General features: G+C 47.2%; 1 protein-coding gene across 1 annotated transcript in view; it reads left to right on the top strand.

The window, feature by feature from the left end:
* RNPEP (arginyl aminopeptidase) overlaps positions 1 to 6562 on the top strand; it is a 208487-nt gene extending 201925 nt beyond the window's left edge. Inside the window, exon 11 of the mRNA XM_069238946.1 lies at positions 6129 to 6562. Coding sequence (XP_069095047.1) covers positions 6129 to 6284 — 156 coding nt within the window. The 3' untranslated portion in view covers positions 6285 to 6562. The remainder of the gene's footprint in view (positions 1 to 6128) is intronic.
* Positions 6563 to 20847: the final 14285 nt, after the last annotated feature.

Genomic DNA, 20847 nt, shown 5'->3' with positions numbered 1-20847 from the left:
AAGGCTTTTGTCAAATCCACTTGGCTGTGTATGGTGCAGACTGAGGTGTTCTGAAATTGCACATACAGACCAAGACATTCATTGGTCATGCATTCAGTTAATATTTACAAATTGGAAAAATAGGAATACAAATAAAAAAAAAACTAATAAAACGTAAACTGCTCTAATTTTATTGGCTGGCCCAAATACCACACGTTTCTTTAGTCCTCCCTCAGTAAGGATTGTGTAAGCAGTGCAAGTGGTCCCAAAGATTGCCACCGACCTTTATGTTCTGGTCTTCACCTAACGTGTACACAAGCATTCCCATCTTGCCCTGATGCCAAACAGTGAACTCCATCTTGACTGCAGTGGGTACACTACCCCTGGCATGACTCTCACTCTTCGCCCCCTGCCCTATAGTTTCAACAAAGAAGCCTCATTTAAATGATACCTATCACATTTTACTAGACTATTGAAACTTTCAGTGTTTAAAAGACCTGCTATTCTTCTTATTAAGTAACTGCACTGATTACACTCATCATTTATTGTGTTATTTGCGTATTTACTGTACGTACGTTTCTAAAGCTACACCCGGGCTTGAAAGGAGCACAAAATCCAAGGTGCCGGTTCTGGTATCTCTACACTCACAGTAGTTATAGTTCCTGGAATTTAACAAGCACTACTTGTTCCAAGGATTGGTCTGTTTCACCTAGTCCTCTGCTGCATACAGAGCTGGCCTCAAACTGAAAAAAAGACTGTGCATACATTGTTTGGCAGACCTATTGCTTTTATCATTAACAATTCACTCTCCTTGGGCCTTGATGCAAGCCATTACATGTGCTGACACCTTCTAAAGAAATTCCCTCGATCAGGATAGTGGATATCAATAGTGCAGCAGGTCCCAATGGTGCAAGGGGTGCATGGCGCCTCAGGTTTAACTGTTGTACTACCAAATCTAGGGATATGGGGCCAGTTTTCCCTGCTTGTGTATGGGCCCTTGGCAACCTTTATACACCACTGCACTATTACCTAGTTGTTAAACCTGATTTTGCTTGCTACTTTGGGTGGTTCAAAATTGTTGAATATTATGGCTTTCCTGCATCAGTAACACACCCTATTGAAGTCAAGCACACCCTAAAAGCGTAATTTTTTTTTTTCATTCTGGACAAGACACATTTAACAGTAAACTGCATCTGGAAAGGAGAAAGTGCACCAGCAAGAAAGCCTCCGACAGAGCAGCTTTCAAGACCTTCCTCAATCTCTACCACCCCTACTGAGGGGAACAAAGAAGACAGCCCTTGCTGCATGCATAGAAACCAGCACCAACAACACCAGTGAACTCTTCAACATCGTTAAGGAATTCTCTAACCCTGCTGCCAGTGAAAACAACATCACACCCTCACAGGAGCTGTTCGACACCCTCTCCCACTTCTTCCACAACAATATCGCCACCATATACAGCAACTTTGAAATCCAACCCACAGCTATGTACTTCCTTGATAGATACACCATCACCGTAACCGACACAAACCACACACTGACCACCTGGAACATCCTCCCCAACCAGGCCATCACCTCCACCATGCAATCCATCCACTCGGGAGCTCCCACAGACCCATGCCGGCACCATATCTTCAACACTGGAAACCAAAGGATTGGCCAGGAACTCACCACTGCAACATTTCCTGACACCTGTAAATATGCTGAAGTCAGACCACTACTCAAAAAACCTTTCCGACCCCAGCAAACCCAAAAACTACCAGCCAATCTCCCTGCTCCCATTCCCAGCAAAGGTACAAAAAAAAAGATCATCAACAAGCAACTCATGACATAGCTGGAGCTACTCAACGCCTCCCAGTCCGGCTTCCATACCAATCACAGCACCGAAACTGCCCTGATCACAGCCACTGATAACGTCCGAACCCTCCTCGACTGAGGAGAAACCGAACCCTTGATCCTCCTCGACCTCTCAGCAGTCTTCAACACCGTATTCCACCACATGCTGATCGAAAGACTCCACCACATCAGCATCCAAGGGAATGCGCAGAGATGGATCACCTCCTTCCTCACCGGAAGAACCCAAAGGATACACCGCCCACCTTTCACCTCTGAACCCAAGGAGATCACCTGCGGTGTCCCCCAGGGCTCATCCCTCAGCCCCACGCTCTTCAACGGATATATGACCCCGCAGGCCAACATCGTCAGATGTCACGGTCTCAACATAATTTCCTATACAGAAGACACCCAACTCATCCTCTCACTCACCAACAATCCCTCCACCACCAGAACCAAATTCTACAGATGCATGACAAGCATCGCTGACTGGATAAAGAACAACTCCCTGCTGCTGAACACTAACAAGATGGAAGTATTGATGTTTGGCAAAAGTGGCAACATATGGTGGCCCCCAGGCCTAGGACCCGCACTCACTCCCTCTGACCTTGTCAGAAACTTAGGAATCATCATTGACAACAAGCTCACCAGCGTCTTCTATGCCCGTTTCCTCACTTTGCACATGCCAAGTAACTTCTTCTAGTGGCTACCCCTACACACGAGATGCACTGTGACACAGGCCCTCATCACCAGCCGACTGGATTACGGCAATGTCCTCTACCTACGAATCACCACACACCTCCTACAGAGACTTCAGACCATACAGAACGCTGCAGCCAGACTCCTCCTCTGCCTTCCCTGATGAACCCACATCACACTCCACCTCAGGCAACTCTACTGACTCTCCATAAGGAAGAGATGCCAGTTCAAGCCGCTGACCCTCGCACACAAGGCTCTACACAACAAAGGACCTGTGTACATTAACTACCACCTGAAGTTCCACCAGCCGTTGAGAAGACTACGCTCTGACTCCCTTTCCCTTGTCCATACGACCCACATCTACTAAAGCAGAAGTGGAGGACGCTTCTCTCACATCACAGCAAAAACCTGGAGCAGCCTCCCCATGCACCACTGGACCATCACCTCACTTCAGGAATTCTGAATGGCCCTTAAGACCTGGTTGTTTGAATAGGACTCTACGACCTGCAAGTGCCATGATACCCTATTGGGTGATTAGCCGTGATTTATAAATCCTGATTGATTGATTGACTGATTGAACTTTTGGAGAGAAGAACTGTACCTTTACATAAGTTTTGTACTGCATCTTGCTGTATGCTTTCACAAGCCAGGCTTAAGACCTTTTGGCCTGGGGCCACAATAGACATGTTTGGCCTTCTCATCTGCCACTGTACCACATACATGCTGTCTCATTGGATGGATACAGGTCCTTGACTTCCATCTGCTACGATGTTGACCATGTTTACAACACCCAGACCTTCCAGGGTATTTCTGAACTTTCTCTGAATGGTTCAGAAGCTTGAGACGTCTGAATGAGTTCTACAATTGGGCATGGTATACCTCCAAAGCAGAAGAGGTTTTTTGGGCTTAGGTGTTATGCTTATATGTCAACCTTTACATGGTCAACCCCCAACCCTCAGTTTCACTTTTCTCACCTATTACGTTAAAAATATTTGCAAAACCCTGGATTGTTTTTGAGTACGGTTTAACTGTGACTTACTATATAAAATACGTTTTCTTGCTCCAAATAAGACTGTTGAGTTCTTTCTTGTATCCTACGCCGTTTACACTTTGTTGTAGTCCGTGCCATGGTTAAGAACGAGCTGCATTATATTAATTTGTACTCTGGCATCCCTAAATACCTTTTCGGCTGCCTTTAGTGGGCGCCAAATGCAGGGTTAAGCTGAACTATGTCTGAAAAAGGTCCTCAACGGAAAGGCTTCTGCCAGCTGTCCCGATAAAAAGTTCTATATCATTTGGGTTACCTTCAGATGCCTACCAGAAGAGGTATGCATCGTTCTACATCACAAACTTAGGCTTTAGCTACACCACATAAAACTTCGATCTGTTAAACACTGTTTCCTTCCATTTGACTCCGAGGTTCTTTTGCTAATGAATTCCTTTTCTACCATGCAAGCCAGACGCTTTAAACCCAGCCTCTACTGAATCCCAAGCTCCTCTAGTCCCTCTCTTCCTTTGAGGGAGTTTAAAATAACTGTATTGGTCGCCTGAATTACGAATTTAGCCTGAGTTGTATCGGTAACATAAATATGTATGTATGCATGCATTATTTCTATAGCACAAATCTAACTAAAAAGGCAGCTGACCGATGTACAGGGTCAAAAACACGCTTTAATTCAGTGAGTGATAGAAGAGGTAGCTGGTTTGACTGTTAATGTATTGTGATGTAAAGTTCTTTAAAATGTTAGTCATCATCTCTTTCCTAAATTGAAACCGTGTTTGGTTATCCCTGATTGATTCATGCTTCTTCTTCCGAGTCCTGGATGCATAAATAGAAAAGGCCTTCTGTACCCTTCTTAGTCTGCAGCCTGATGGTGACCTGGCTGCGAGTGTGAAGGGAGCCCCTAGAGATGGTAAGCTTGTCTGCAAGAGAAGCAGGCGTGCTGGTGTTGATGGCTGACATGTATACATTTAATGTATTTATTTTAACAATTTATTTGGCGTTCCTGGATCTATAGGTGTGAGCATGCCTGGACCTATCATTGTGAGAGTACTTTAAATTGAGATATTTCAGACAGCACCGCATCATTTTTAGGAAGGTGGGTAAAATTAAAACGAGACATTTCAGAAGTTACATACTTGCTGGACAACCAAAGATAATTTGCTAACGTAGCGGAGGAATTGTCTGAGCAGGTAGGCATGAGTTATTTCTGTGAACTAGTGGGTGAAGTTATTGAGGGCAAGGTTCGAAAATGCTGGGCAAAGAGTTCTAGGTTGAGATTACTGTCCCAGACGAATGAGTTCGTGCACTGGAAGTTCAGAATTTCGTATTTGAAGCAGAAGGGTAGTATGACTTCTGACACTCCTTGAGCCACCCGAGATATGTGAGCTAGCTATGGGTGGCATTAGGACCAATACTACACATTTTGAATTGGATTCTGACCAAGATGGGGAGCCAGTGGATGTCACAGTGAACGGGTGTGATACAACCACATTTGCTTGCAGCTGATCCTTCCTGGCTGCCAAGCGTAGCACAACTTTTACAGGACCAGTAGATGTTTGACAGGCAACCTGCTACTACGGAGTTTCCGAAATCTAGTCTTGAAATGATTAGTGAATGAATGGCTTTTTGTTTTTTGCCAGCGAACTTACTAGGCTACAAAAAGCAATGCAGTTATATTTTCGAAACTATTATGCTAATGTTTGTGACGTGAGGTTATGAGGCGTAGCTTGTTTTGTAATCTCTTCTTATTGTGGTTACTTATTATATTTCCCTTTATGCAATGCAAAACCCTCAAGCACCTAAGCAGATTTTATTACAGAAGAGACACGTAGTCAAAATAGTCATTTAAGGCAGCATTCCATGTGCCATTAATTAAATCAGTTGGCCTTACACCGGGCTTTGATGAAAAAGTGATGCAGTTTTACAAACTGATGGATATTCAGGCTGCACTCCTTATGAAACATCAAGAGACAATTATCCTTTTTGCATCGTTGTATACTTTAACCGCACTTTCAATGGATATATCTTAATAACCCGTTTACCATCAACTTTAACCTATGGGCATTCCATTTGACCTTCCTGTCTAAAATACTTAACCACTAACTATGTTGTGGGCATGAAATACTGAATTGAGGTAATACAGATAGCCACCCATTAGTATTAGGAAGTCAGTACAAGTGAATTTGAGTTTAAAATATCATGGGCTATTTATCTTCAGTTATTTTCTTTTAGAAATTTCTGAAGTCATTTGACCTCATTTTACTCTTCAAAATTTGAAGTCGAGACCCATGAAGTCACCCCATTAACCAAACAACAATTTCCCTGTAATTCCTATGTTGCCAACTTGACTTGTGTTTCAAATGTTGCGAGGTATTTGTAGGTGGCAGAGTTTACTGATGCCAAAATACATACCCAAGTCTATCAGTTTGAACGCCAATTGCTATTCATTTTTGGTGGGACATAGAACATGAAAATGTAGGTTCATGTGTTCTTCGTCAATGGAAGTGAAATTGTAATCTCCTATGAAACGACAGTATTTCACCTCCCAACCTTTCATCGTATTTTCATGTATGTTGTGTATTCATGAGTATAGACCTGTGTTTAAATATTGCAGGGAAAACAGAAGTACACTCTGCCCATCTATCGTGCTATGAAGAATGGCTCGGAAGCGGCGAAGGGACTTGCAGTGGAAACCTTTTCGGCCACTTGTTCTCAGTTACATGAAAACGTGCAAAAGTATGTCAAGAAGATATTAGCGCCCGAATCTTGAGTAACGGTGCCCAAGGTTGCAGGCACAGTGGAATCTCCCATCTGTTTGTGGGAAAGAGGTTTTGCTATGGTATTGGAATTATAACTACCAGGGCTGGACTGCCATCTGCAAGCAATTGATTTTTAAAACCAATCATTTTGTAAATCGATTTCTTCTTCTTTTACATATGATGGAAACAGGTTTACTTTTTTGATGACTAAGATATATTCTTACATCTTGCTGCTTTGCATTTCACCAGAATTTTGGTATTTATTACATCAATAAACTGCTACAATTTATGTTTATGTCATTGTATTTTTAAATAACATGTTTATTATTAAAATGCACATCAAAGGCTTGGCCTTTGGTCTGAGGTATGCAGTTCATAAGAATTAATACGTAGTAGATTAAAAAATGTATGACTTATGTATTTGAAATGTCCTTGGGTACGAATTATCAAACTCTCCAGTTGTGTGATAGTTGCTTTGGGACTAATTTCCCCTTATTTCCAAACTGAGTTTTCTTGTATGGTTAGCCACTAAAGCCTGAAAAGGAGTCAACCTGGTTGAGTTAGTGGACTTAAACATCTGGGCAGGATAAGGGGTCAGTATGTTTGGAGACTTACCAAATGGAGATCAGCTACACACATTAACACTGAGATTATAAAGAGGCATACCAGAAGGTCAGTTCCTACTGTTTGGTGGACTACTCGTTTTGGGGACTAGTGGGAATATGCCACAAACACATGTTGCCCTACGGACCATAATAACATTGTGAAGCCTTTAGAAAGCAGTCATACAAAGGGATAATGTCCTGTTAGGATTGACTAGGATCTCGGTAGTAACTCTGTGCAAGAGGTGGGTTGCTGACCTGAGTGAGGATATGCGTTCTAGTGAGTGGTTGCAAGTGATGGGATACCCTCGTGTGATCTCTAGAAATGTTACGTCCGTTTTGCGTTCATAAAATTTTACCACCCTTGCCAGACTCATACCCAGTTGTCAAGCAGGCGAGGCCGAATGTATGCTTATGTTTTGGGTGTGTCCCTTCTGGGAGGGGAATCCTAATTATACAAAACACTTAGCAGGAAAGAGGGTGGTTGGATTAAAAGATCCAAAAAGACTACACTGACATATAGAATGATAGACCATACTCATCTCTCTGCCTAATAGCAAAGAACTGGAAATCTAATCATGCAGCACAAATATCAACATGGAAGGTTGAACTGATCAAGTGGGTAACAAAGACATTGTTATTGCAGTGCAGCATAGATGTAGAGGGGCTTGGCAGCTGGTAACTGATAGGGATCAAATACCACTTCTGGGACTCCATGTGCTTGGGATTGGGCTTCAGAGACACACCCTCATGCATCCCAAGGAGATTCTGGACTGGAAGGTAAAACTTTGTTGCCGAGCTCAAGAAGTGGTCACAGTTGAAGCATAGATCTAGCTCAAAGCTGCAGATCTTGTCAATGGTCCCGATGTCTAGGGTGCTTCCGCGAAAAGTGCACTAACTGGTCAAAGCCTTTCAGTATGTCTAGTCAGAAGTGCAAGAAATCCAAGCAGGACTCAGTCCCTTTCAACAACTTGAAGTCTAGTGAGAAAGCGCAAGCTGTGACCACTGCATTAGCACATGGAGTCCCAGTCGTGGACATCTCCCAAGCAGCAGCATGGACATCCCTGCATTTGTTTACTAAACACTACTGCCTGGACAGCCAGGTGCGCGGGATGGGCATTTCACCCATTCAGTCCTGCAGGGCTTCCTATGTTAACTAATTTGTCTGCAGCCCGCCACTGGGAATGGTATTGGTTGGGTATCTATTCAAGGAGAAGGAATCTGCGGCTAGAAGTCGTTATCAGATGAACAATTTACTTATCTTCGGCAATGCCTTTTCTGGTAGAGACAATATCAAGCTGCAGATTCCTTTCCAACCCACCTATCCTCCCTGCTTTGTGAACAGATTTCTAGAGTTAGGGATATTGCCTTTCAGGGCCCTAGTTAGGACACACCAGTGTCAGTGCACTTTATGGCTCTGCTGTCCTGGCATGGAAAGTCGTGAAAAAGTAACTGACGTCAGCTCGCCGAGGTGGTGTTTAGATAGGAGAAGCGGATGTCACATCCGATGCAGACTATGGCGTGCAGAGCTGCTCGACGCCACTTACTTGCGCACAGGGGTACTGTTCATGAAAAATCTTCTGGATCCACTTTGACGCCTGGGAAATTCAAAGGTAAGGAATCTGTGGCTAGATATTGTCTCTACCAGTAAGGCAAGGCTGAAGGTAAGTAACTTGTTCTTATAGTTAGCAGAGCTAACTATAACTCGTCATGCACTGCTTATGACCTCAAGTATAACATCACTCATGACGTCCTGTGGTATAATTTATGAAAACACTTGACATCTCAAATGACATCATTGAGTAGATCTTTCAGTAAGTGTGTTTATGGTTTACTTAGTGTTTGTTATGTTCCTTCTATAGTACTTCTGTATCTAATTTTGTACAGCCTGTGTTAATTGAATCGGTGTAAGTGTTTATAAACGAATGTGTTCCGATTCCATCATAACTGTGTACAGATATTGAACACATTATATATGATTGAAGAGTAACCTTGTGTACAAGTGACTGATGACCGCTTATGTTCAGCGTGTTCGAAACACTCTAGGCTCTGTAGACATAGTTTACAACTGGGTAAAGATTCTACATAAAACATACTAAGTATTGTAAGCAACCTTGAGTTATTATACAGAACCGTCTCAGGATGACAATTTCTGTGCAACAAAGGAGACTGTGCACAAGGTAATATGCTAAATACATGTGCTTATTTTGCTTCAGAAGATGGTTTACCTGTCAAATCAAATCATTAACATTTATAAAGCGTGCTACTCACCCATGCGGGTCTCAAGGCGCTAGGGGGAAGGGGGGGTTACTGCTGCTCGAAAAGCCAGGTTTTGAGGAGTCTCCGGAATGCGGAGTGGTCCTGGGTGGTCCTGAGGCTGGTGGGGAGGGTGTTCCGGGTCTTGGCTGCCAGGAAGGAGAAGGACCTCCCACCCGCCGTGGAGCGGCGGATGCGAGGGACGGCAGCGAGCGCGAGGCCAGAGGAACGGAGGAGACGGGTGGGGGCGTAGAAGCTGAGGCAACGGTTGAGGTATTCCGGTCCCTTGTTGTGGAGGGCTTTGTGTGCGTGGGTGAGAAGTCGGAAGGTGATCCTTTTGCTGACTGGGAGCCAATGCAGGTGTCTCAGGTGTGCGGAGATGTGGCTGTTGCGGGGTACGTCGAGGATGAGGCGGGCCGAGGCGTTTTGAATACGTTGCAGGTGTTTTTGGAGTTTAGCGGTGGTCCCAGCATAGAGGGTGTTGCCGTAGTCCAGGCGGCTCGTGACGAGGGCTTGGGTCACGGTTTTTCTAGTGTCGGCGGGGATCCAGCGGAAGATCTTGCGGAGGGTGAGCAAGCAGGCGGAGGACACGGCGTTGACTTGCTTGGTCATGGTGAGAAGAGGGTCCAATATGAAGCCGAGGTTGCGGGCGTGGTCTGAGGGGGTCGGTGCGGTGCCAAGGGCCGTGGGCCACCAGGAGTCGTCCCAAGCGGACGGGGTGTTGCCAAAGATGAGGACTACCGTAATGTCCGAGTTCAGCTTTAGGCGGCTGAGCCTCATCCAATCTGCGACGTCCTTCATGCCCTCTTGTAGGTTGGTCTTGGCGCTGTCGGGGTCCTTGGTGAGGGAGAGTATAAGTTGGGTGTCGTCGGCGTAGGAGGTGATGATGATGTCGTGCTTGCGTACGATGTCGGCGAGGGGGCTCATGTAGACATTGAAGAGTGTCGGGCTGAGCGATGAGCCTTGAGGTACGCCGCAGATGATCTCGGTGGGGTCTGAGCGAAACGGTGGGAGGTAAACTCTTTGAGATCGGTTTGAGAGGAAGGAGGCAATCCAGTCCAGGGCATGGCCTTGGATCCCAGTGGAACGGAGGCGGGTTATTAGGGTGAGGTGACAGACGGTGTCAAAGGCAGCTGAGAGGTCGAGGAGGATGAGGGCGACTGTTTCACCGTTGTCCATCAGGGTTCTGATGTCGTCTGTGACTGAGATGAGGGCGGTTTCAGTGCTGTGGTTGGTTCGGAATCCGGTTTGTGAAGGGTCGAGCAGGTTGTTGTCTTCCAGGAAGGTGGTAAGCTGTTTGTTGACTGTCTTCTCTATTACCTTGGCAGGGAAGGGGAGGAGCGAGATGGGGCGGAAGTTTTTCAGGTCGCTAGGGTCAGCCGTAGGTTTCTTTAGTAGGGCGTTGACTTCGGCGTGTTTCCAGCTTTCGGGGAAGGTAGCAGAAGAAAAAGAAGAGTTGATGACGGCCTGGAGGTGCGGGGCGATGATGTAGTCGGCTTTATTGAAGATGAAGTGAGGGCAGGGGTCCGATGGGGCGCCGGAGTGGATAGAGTTCATGGTGGTTTTGATTTCTTCAGTGTTGATGTGGACCCAGTCGTTGAGGGTGATGGCCGGGGGTGTGGGTTCGGTGATGCTTGGTTGAGTCTGGTGTCCGAAGCTGTCGTGGAGGTCGCTGATCTTGCGATGGAAGAAGGTGGCGAGTGAGTTGCACAAGTCTTGTGAGGGCGTGTTGGGGTTGGAGATCTCTTTGACGATGCTGAAAAGTTCTCTGCTGTTGTGGCTGTTTTTGTCCAGTCTGTCGGTGAAAAAGTTCCTTTTGGCTGCGCGGATCAGGTGGTGGTGTTCGCGGGTTGCGTTTTTGAGGGCGGTCATGTTGTCGGCGGTGTGGTCCTTGCGCCAGGCCTCCTCGAGGGCGCAACATGTTTTCTTCGATTCTTTGAGGGTGTCAGAGAACCAGAGAGGTTTTTTGGTGGTGGCCTGTTGATGCGTGCGTCTGAGGGGAGCAAGGTTGTCTGCGCAGTTGGAGATCCAGTTCGAGAGGCTGAGGGCTGCGATGTTGGGGTCGATGGTGAGGGTAGGTTGGTTGACGGCGAGTGCGGAGAAGAGTTGCTCTTCAGGGATTTTGTTCCACTGTCGACGAGGGATGGGTTGAGTGCGGAGGTGGCGGGTCTCGCGTCGGAATGTGAAATGTACACAGCTGTGGTCGGTCCAGTGTAGAGCGGAGGTGTGGCTGAAGAAGACGTGTTTGCTGGCGGAGAAGATAGGGTCAAGCGTGTGTCCGGCGATGTGGGTGGCGGTGTTCACCAGTTGTTTGAGGCCGAGGTTGTCGAGCAGGGCGGTGGTGTTGGGGTCGTTGTTTTGTTCCAGATGGAAGTTGAGGTCGCCTAGGAGGATGTAGTCCGGTGAGGCGAGGGCGTGCGGGGAGACGAAGTCGGCGATGGAGTCGCTGAAAGGGGTGCGCGGTCCGGGGGGACGGTAGACGAGGGATCCTCTGAGGGTGGTCCTGGGGTCGGTGCGAATCTGGAAATGCAGGTGTTCAGCGGCGAGGGGGGTGTCTTCGGTGGAGGTGGTGACGCTGATAGAGTCTTTGAAGACGATGGCGATACCTCCTCCTACTTGGTTGGTGCAGTCTTTTCTGGAAATCTTGTAGCCTTCGGGGATGGCAGTGGCGATGTCTGGGGCCGAAGAGGTGTTCATCCAGGTCTCCGTGATGAAGGCGACATCCGGTGCTGTGGAGTCCAGGAGGTCCCAGAGTTCAACGGCGTGCTTGTGGACAGATCGAGCGTTGACCAGGATGCACTTGAGGTGGTTAATGGCGCGTGGGCTGGTTGTCGTGGTAGTTGCGTGGTGGAAGATGTGTTTGCAGGAGTTGCAGGTGAAGGGTCCATGGGTGCGTTTGGGGTGAGCTCGGAAGCAGGTGTTGGAGCGCCCTGGGTTGAGGGCGTGGAGGGTGGTGGGGTCGTAGCAGAGCAGCGGGGTTTGGGAGAGCTGGGGACCAGGGGTCGTGGCGCTGGGCGCGTGCCAGGCGCGGACGGGCGCAGACAGGCTTGCCTCTGGCGCGCCACCGGCGCGCCCGCTGCGTGGTCGCCATAAGAGGGAGGGGGGGGAGGGGTCAGCTGGGGACGAATGGGAGCTGGGGGGCGGGGCGTGCAAGAGGTCGCGGCGGGAAAGCGGGAGGGAGGGGGGGACATGTAGAGTGAGAAGAGCTGGTTGGAGGGGGGTTTAAGGGTGGAGGGGGGTGAGTGTTAGGAAGTTTAGGAGATTAGGGAGAGAGATAGGAGTAGGGTTGGGAAGATAGGGGAGGGGGGTTGTAGAGGTGGGTGAGGGTGAGAGGTAGAGTGAGAGGATAGGAAGATAGGTAACAGAGGGGGTGGCGGGAAGGGGGGAGAGATAGAGAAATAGGTGGCGAGATAGAGAAATAGGTAGATAGGAGGAGGTGGTGAGTGAGGGAGATAGATAGTGAGATAGAGAGATAGGTAGATAGGAGGAGTGAGGGAGGCATATAGCGAACGGGGTAGATAGGGGTGATAGAGAGGGGGAGGCGAGTGAGGGAGGGAGATGAGACGGGAGCAGGAGGGCAGGCGCGGGAAGAACAGAAGACGGAGGACGAAGAAAGCAGAAGAACAGAAGACAGAGGACGAAGAAGCAGAAGATCACAGAAGAAGATGAAGGAGAAGAGACGCGACAGGAGAGGCTGAGAAGCACACAGATGAAGAGAGAAGACGGGGAAAAGAAGAGTACAGAAGATTACAGAAGAGGAGCGAGGAGGAAGAACAGAGAGGAAGAAAAGAAGCAGGAGAGAGGGTGAGTAGCGCGGGGAAGGGCGAGGGGCTGGGAGGTGGGGGGTACTTACTGCGAGGTAGGTCTCAGGAACCTGGAGGAGCTGCAGCGGCAGGGGGAGCGACCTACCCTTGGGTCAAGGGTCGCAACCACTGTCGCGCAGCGGCCGCCATAAGAGGGAGGAGGGGGGGGGGGAAGGGGTCAGCTGGGGGCGAATGGGAGCTGGGGGCGGGGGCGTGCAGGAGGTCGCGGCGGGAAAGCGGGAGGGAGGGGGGACAGGTAGAGTGAGAAGAGCTGGGGGAGGGGGGTTTAAGGGTGGAGGGGGGTGAGTGTTAGGAAGTTTAGGAGATTAGGGAGAGAGATAGGAGTAGGGTTGGGAAGATAGGGGAGGGGGGTTGTAGAGGTGGGTGAGGGTGAGAGGTAGAGTGAGAGGATAGGAAAATAGGTAACGGGGTGGCGGGAAGGGGGGAGAGATAGAGAAATAGGTAGATAGGAGGAGGTGGTGAGTGAGGGAGATAGATAGTGAGATAGAGAGATAGGTAGATAGGAGGAGTGAGGGAGGCAGATAGTGAACGGGGTAGATAGGGGTGATAGAGAGGGGGAGGCGAGTGAGGGAGGGAGATGAGACAGGAGCAGTTTTCATGACAGTATGAGGGCTGCAGATACTTTAACCTTTGTTTTTTTCTGGGAATTTCTACATTTTTTTTTAACATAACGTGATATTTGACTACCATACATAAAGCCAACCCCCCTCCTCCTCCACCACCCCACAGGACCTTAAGGTTTTTTTTTTTAGAGGTGAATGGCCAAGTGGCCTCCTCCCCAAGCCTCATTAAGATCATTAGGCCTTGGGGATCCCAGGACCTTATTTATTTATTTATTTTAAACATATTAGGCCCTGAGGGCCCATTCCCTCAGGTTTTTTTTGTTTGTTTTTTTTAAAAGGGAGGGAGGGGACCAAGCAGCCTCCCTTGACAAGCCTTATATTTGCCTGGGGACCCCATTTCCTAGGGCACTTTTTAAAGGGGAGTGAAACCCCATCTCCCCAGGGCTGTTTTTTCTAAGGGTAAGGGGGCCACGTGATCCCCACCCCTGAGCCTTTAAAAAGCCTTGGGGACCTCAACCCCACGGCTGTGTTTATTTAAAGGATGGGGGGGGGGGGCAAGTATCCTTCCTCCTAGAGCCCTATTAGTCTCTTGGGGCCCCATCCACCAGGGCTCAATGTATGTTCAAGGGGCGGGGACCAAGTGGTCCTGATCCCCAAGTCTTATTAGGCCCTGCGTACCCCATCCCCCTTGTCCATCCTGTGGTAGTTCTTTTAGCTGGGCCTCTTTTGTAATGTTATATAGGCAATAAGGAGGACAGACCCAGCTCCACAACCTCCTTCTTCCTCTTTGTTTTTGTCTTTTTTTTTTTTTTAAACATACAAAAGAATGGAAATTTACCTGTTACAGTTCGAGTTAACTCAAGTAACTATAACTCGTGCCCTAAGATAACTAAAACTTGCGCACTGATATTTTGTCAAAAATGTTACTGCAAATATTACATTGATATTATCAACAATGCTATCAAAGATGTTGTGTGCTGTAATTTGTGGTGTTATTAGCAGTGCATGGCGAGTGCGCGAGTTATAGTTACCTTAGGGCACGAGTTATTGTTACTTGAGTTAACTCCAGATATAACAGGTGAATTTCTATGGTTTTGTACGTTTAAAATGTGAGCCTAGCTATAATGTTCCTGCAATCTATGGTTTTTAAAATTAATTTATTTTATTTTTGTAATGCTATTTTTTAACTGTAAAGTCCCTGTAACCTTTGTTTTTTTTCAGTGCATTTCTGTGTTTTTGTAATATATGGTATTTTTATTACTACACATTAATCTAACCACCACCGTGCACAGCCTTTGGCCATAGGGCCTGGCCTACGTCGAGGCCAGCCCCCTATATATACCTATCCTTGCACTGTGCATGGCCTTTGCCAATGAACAGCATAGGTTGCCCGCACAGGCCTGGCCTGCAGCCAGACCCTGCAGCCAACCCACCCAACCCAACAATACACACGGCCCATTAGCAGTGCGCAGCGGGGGTTGGCCCCAGCCTGTCTCTAGGTGTGGGAAGGTGTATTTGGGGCTCAATGTAGCTGTAAGAGTGTCTGGGTTTCAGAGTGCACATGTCAGTGTTTTATTGGGTGCATTAGTGTGTGTGCGGGTTTGTGAGTGGATGCACAAGGGTTTCAGTGCATCTGTGAGTGGGTACACCAGTGTCTAAGGGGGTCTCTGAGTGTGTGTGTGTGTGTGTGTGTGTGTGGGTGGGTCTGAGTGGGTGCACTAGGGTCTCAGTCTGTGATTGGGTACATTTCTGAGTTGGTGCATAAGGGTCTGAGTGGGTGCGTGAGTGGGAGAAAGATTGAAAAAGAGAAATTGAGAGAGAGAAACATAGTGAGAGGGGGAGCGATAGAGAGCTTTTTACGCTTTGATGGATGATAAACTTAGAATGAGACATTTCTGGATACATTGAAAAGAAAAATGTATTTGTTAATTAAAAATAGTTAAATCACCTTTCAGTATGAACCTTGAACCTTTGAAGGTTAATGAAAAATGTACCCCTTCGCTGCCAAGCCTTTTCCCCCTTAGGTGCCAGGCCTATTTTTGGCTATTTGAGTCAGTTCGCGCTTAGGACCTCATAACTTTTTGTCCACATAAGTTACCCACGCTAAATTTGCGTCCTTTTTTTCCCAACATCCTAGGGATTCTAGAGGTACAGAGAGTTTGTGGGTTCCCCTGAAGGAGACCAAGAAATTAGCCAAAATAATGCAAAACGTTTGGGTTTTTTTCTCAATAAAATGGTAAAAAAGGGCCGCAGAAGAAGGCTTGTGGTGTTTTCCCTGAACATGGCATCAACAAAGGGTTTGCGATGCTAAATCACCATTTTACCAGCTTTCAGGAACAGGCAGACTTGAATCAGAAAACCCAATTTTTCAACACAATTTTGGCATTTTACTGGGACATACCCCATTTTTACTATTTTTTGTGCTTTCAACCTCCTTCCAGTTAGAGACAGAAATGGGTGTGAAACCAGTGCTGGATCCCAGAAAGCTAAACATTTCTGAAACGTAGACAAAGTTCTGGATTCAGCAAGGGGTAATTTGTGTAGATCATACAAGGTTTTCCTGCAGAAAACAACAGCTGAAATAAATAAATATTGAAATTGAGGTGAAAAAAACAGCCATTTTCCTTCACGTTTTACTCTGTAATTTTTTCCTGCGATGTCAGATGTTTGAAAGCAATATACTGTTACCTCTGCTAGACTCTTCTGTTTGCAGGGATACATAGGGCTTGTAGGTTCATCAAGAACCCAAGGTACCCAGAGCCAATAAATGAGCTGCACCTTGCAGTGGGTTTTCATTCTGTACCAGGTATACAGCAATGTATTTGCTGAAATATGAAGAGTCAAAAATAGGTATCACGAAAACCTTTGTATTTCCAAAATGGGCACAAGATAAGGTATTGAGAAGCAGTGGTTATTGCACATCTCTGAATTCCGTGGTGCTCTTACTAGCATGTGAATTACAGGGAATTTCTCAAATAGACTTCTTTTTTTACACAATGTCTTATATTTGGAAGGAAAAAATGTAGAGAAAGACAAGGGGCAATAACACTTGTTTTGCTATTCTGTGTTCCCCCAAGTCTCCCGATATAAACGGTACCTTACTTGCGTGTGTAGGCCTAATGCTCGCGACAGGAAACGAAACATGGACACATCACATTTTTACATAGAAATCTGATGTGTTTTTTGCGAAGTGCCAAGCTGTAGATTTTGGCCTTTAGCTCAGCCGGCACCAGGGGACCCTACCAAACCTGTGCATTTTTTAAAACTAGACACCTAAGGGGAATCCAAGATGCGGTGACTTATGGGGCTCTCACCATGTTCTGTTACCCAGAATCCTTTGCAAACCTCAAATGTTGGCCACAAACGCACCTTTTCCTCACTTTTTGGTGTCAGAAAGTTTTGGAATCTGAGAGGAGCCACAAATGTCCTCCCACCCATCGTTCCCCCAAGTCTCCCGATAAAAATGGTACCTCACTTTTGTGGGTAGGCCTAGCTCCAGTGACAGGAAATGACCCAAAGCACAATGTGGGCACATCACATGTTCCCAAAGAAAACAAAGCTGTTTTTTGCAAAGTGCCTAGCTGTGGATTTTGGCCTCTAGCTCAGCCAGCACTTAGGGAAACCTACCAAACCTGTGCATTTTTTTAAACTAGACACCTAGGGGAATCCAAGATTGGGTGACTCCTAGGGATCTCACCAGGGTCTGTTACCCAGAATCCTTTGCAAACCTCAACATTTGGCCAAAAAACACTTTTTCCCTCACATTTCGGTGGCAGAAAGTTCTGGAATCTGAGAGGAGCCATAAATTTCCTTCCACCCAGCATTCCCCCAAGTCTCCCAATAAAAATAGTACCTCATTTGTTTGGGTAGGCCTAGTGCCCGCGAAAGGAAATGCACCAAAACAGTAAGTGGACACTTCAAAATTATCAAATGCTAAACTACCTGTTTCAGCGGGGGAGGGGCCTGCATTTTTGATCCTGGGCTCAGCAGCCCTATAGGGAAACCTACCAATCCCAAACATTTCTGAAAACTGGACACCTGAGGGAATCCAGGGAGGTGTTACTTGGGTGGATCCCCCAATGTTTTCTTACCCAGAATCCTCAGCAAACCTCAAATATAGCTAAAAAATCAAATGTGTCCCACATTTCTGTGTGGGATCACCGCACTGGGTCAAATTTCCTACCACCCAATGTTCCCCGCAGTCTCCCAGTAACAATGATACCTGACTTGTGTAGGTGGGCCAAGTGCCTGTGACAGGGAAGAGCCAAAAACATGTCAAAATTAAGGGGGAGCCAAAGGGGCAGTTTGGGGAAAAAAAAACATTTTTAGGCTGACAAGTGGGGCACATTTTTTATCTGTATAGATGAGACAGTGCTGGGCGGTAGGAATTTTGTAAATTTCTGCAGATTCCGGAAGGTTCCATCACAAAAATGTGGAGAAAATGTGTGATTTCCAGCAAAGTTGGAGGTTTGCAGGGCATTGTGGGTAAGAAAACGGTGTGAGGTGCATGTGAAGCACACCAACCTGGACTTACCCAGATGTTTAGTTTTCAGATGTGTCTAGGTCTTGTGGATTTTTCTACTTGCCCGTGTCCCAAAGTCCAAAAAGTGCAGCCCTCACCATTCCAAGTGGCACGATTTTGAGAGTTAGCCAAGCTCTCATGGCCCAAATGTAAAACCAAAACCTAAAATAATCAAATGTCTTCCTGCTTGCAGTGGGATAAGATGTTTTAGTGGGCCGGGGGAGAGCTGAAAGACTGTTACCCCCTTCAGTTGGGGTGGGGGCATAACCATACTGGTTGGTAGCCACCGCCACACTTTCTTTTTTTTTTTTTTTTTTAATTCCCTGGCATCTAGTAGACTTTCTATCCCCCCACCCCCAGGGTGTGGATCGGGGGTAATTCCCTCATCTGCCCACTGGTGGACAGAACAACTTTGGCCCCATTTATTTGGGGTGGGGGTATGGCCATACCCCCACCCTCTTATTTTGAAAAACAAAATAAATCTTCCCTGGTCTTTGGGTGGCTTTCCTTCCACAAATAGGCCGATATCGCCAAAAGTAATGTGCCCCTATGCGGAACGACCCTTGCCCAAGGGACTGGCACCCCAAACAAAACAAACACACACACCAATCCCTGGTGCCTAAGTGGTTTCTGCCCCCCGGGGGCAGATCGGCCTAATAGAAATAGGCTGATCTGCTCCCAAGGGGAGCAGAAATGGCCTAAAATAAATCCCCCCCCCCCCCCTTGGTGAAATGAACGCCAAAAAATAAAAATCCCTGGTGTCTAGTGGTTTCTGCCCCCCTTGGGGGCAGATTGGCCTAATAAAAATAGGCTGATCTGCCCCCGGGGGGGGCAGAAATGGCCTATATACAATTTGCCCCCCAGGGGAGCGGCCCTTGCCTAAGGGGTCGCTCCCATACATAAAAACTTAAAGTAAATACAAATATATACATATATGTTCAATGGCATGTGTAGCTGCAGATGCACATGCTATGCATATTCTGCCATCTAGTGTTGGGCTCTGAGTGTTACAGGTTGTTTTTCTTCGAAGAAGTATTTTCGAGTCACGGGATCGAGTGACTCCTCCTCTACGGCTCCATTGCGCATTGGGCATCGACTCCATGTTAGATTGTTTTCTTTCCGCCATCGGGTTCAGACGTGTTTCTTTTCGCTCCGATAGTTCGAGTCGGAGAAGTTCTATAACTCGTGAGTTCTCGTCTGCATTGTTTCGATCGCATACCATCTCTCATCGACACTTTGGTACCGTCAGGTCAAACATCTTACTCGCCCTTTGGGGCGCCCGCGCCCAACTCTGGCCTGGTCGGGCCGACCGCGTGGAAACCTCATGGATCGGACCCCATTCCGCTTTTGTCCTCAGTGCCATGGCAAATTTCCCTACACAGACCAACATCTCGTCTGAAATCTCTGTCTCTCCCCAGACCATCAAGAGGAAAATTGCGAGGCCTGCAGATCCTTCCGTTTGAAGAAAACTCTCCGAGACAGAAGAGCACAAAGACTGGAGATGGCGTTGAGGAAGAGGAGATTATGCACACCTCAGTCTCCGTCCGAGGGTCTGACTCTGAGCAGGATTCTGAGGAGGACAAGACCGGTCATGGCAGGACAGCACGTGAGTACGCCTGCCCCTGTCCCAGCCAAGCCTAAACATAAGTCCTTGGGAACGCAACTGCTGGAAGGCCATGGCTTTACCTGTAAAAAGACCTTCGGTGACCAACCAATAACTTCGGGACTGAAAAAAGCCACGCCACCAAAGCCTTCGGACTCGAGCCGAAGCACTGGCTCCGTAACTATCAAACATCGATCCTTTGAGTTGAAACCTCAAAATTCGCTTTCAGAGCTGAGGCCAACATCCACTCCCAGCCTTTCGATCCCGAAAAAAACAGCTTCGGAGCTGAAAAAGCCAGTTTATACGGAGGAACATGGACTTTCAAAAGTACTTAAAGCCATAGAATTTTGGAGGAACACACACAGATGGAGGATATAGATGAAAGGCAAGCCCAAATTCATATTCACAAGGACAGTGGCAAAATAATAACTGCACCTTCTCTGAAGCCTAAGAGGAAGCTGGCCTTTCAAGAACAATTGGACACTTCTCAGCCACCAGCTAAAGTGCCAAAGACTAAACAAAAATCTTCACTTACACAATTTTCTCCTCCTCAGTCTCTTCCTCATTCTCCTCACCTGCTTGTCTCTCCACCTAGTACTCCCACACCTGTACAATCTCCTGTGCATTCTTTTGTTCACAAGAAGACAATGTGGATCCATGGTATCTGTATGATCCAGATCCCATTCCCGAAAACAGCCCAGACTGCTATCCCTCCATACCATCACCACCGGAGGATAGCACCGGATATACTCAGGTTTTAGCTAGGGTGGCATCCTACCACAATGTCGCCATGCACACTGAGCCCTTAGAGGATGATTTTCTTTTTAACACATTATCCTCTACACACGCTACCTATCAGTCCCTTCCCATGCTTACAGGCAAGTTAAAGCATGCACACCAGATATTTCAAGAGCCAGTCAAGGCCTGGATAATTACTCCCAGAGTGGAGAAAAAGTATAAACCACCTCCCTCTGATCCAACATTCATTACACAACAACTGCCTCCTGATTCTGCAGTTGTAAGCACAGCCAGAAAGAGAGCCAACTCCCAGTCTTCTGGGGATGCACCCCCACCAGACAAGGAGAGCAGAAAATGTGATGCTGCGGGCAAAAGGGTAGCATCACAAGCCGCCAACCAATGGAGGATAGCCAACTCACAAGCACTATTGGCTAGATATGATAGGGCCCACTGGGATGAGATAAGG

Source organism: Pleurodeles waltl, chromosome 6 (assembly GCF_031143425.1).
Source record: "Pleurodeles waltl isolate 20211129_DDA chromosome 6, aPleWal1.hap1.20221129, whole genome shotgun sequence".
Taxonomy (NCBI): Eukaryota; Metazoa; Chordata; class Amphibia; order Caudata; family Salamandridae; genus Pleurodeles; species Pleurodeles waltl.
Note: the sequence above shows the minus strand (reverse complement) of the source record. Positions and strands in the feature narration are given on the sequence as shown.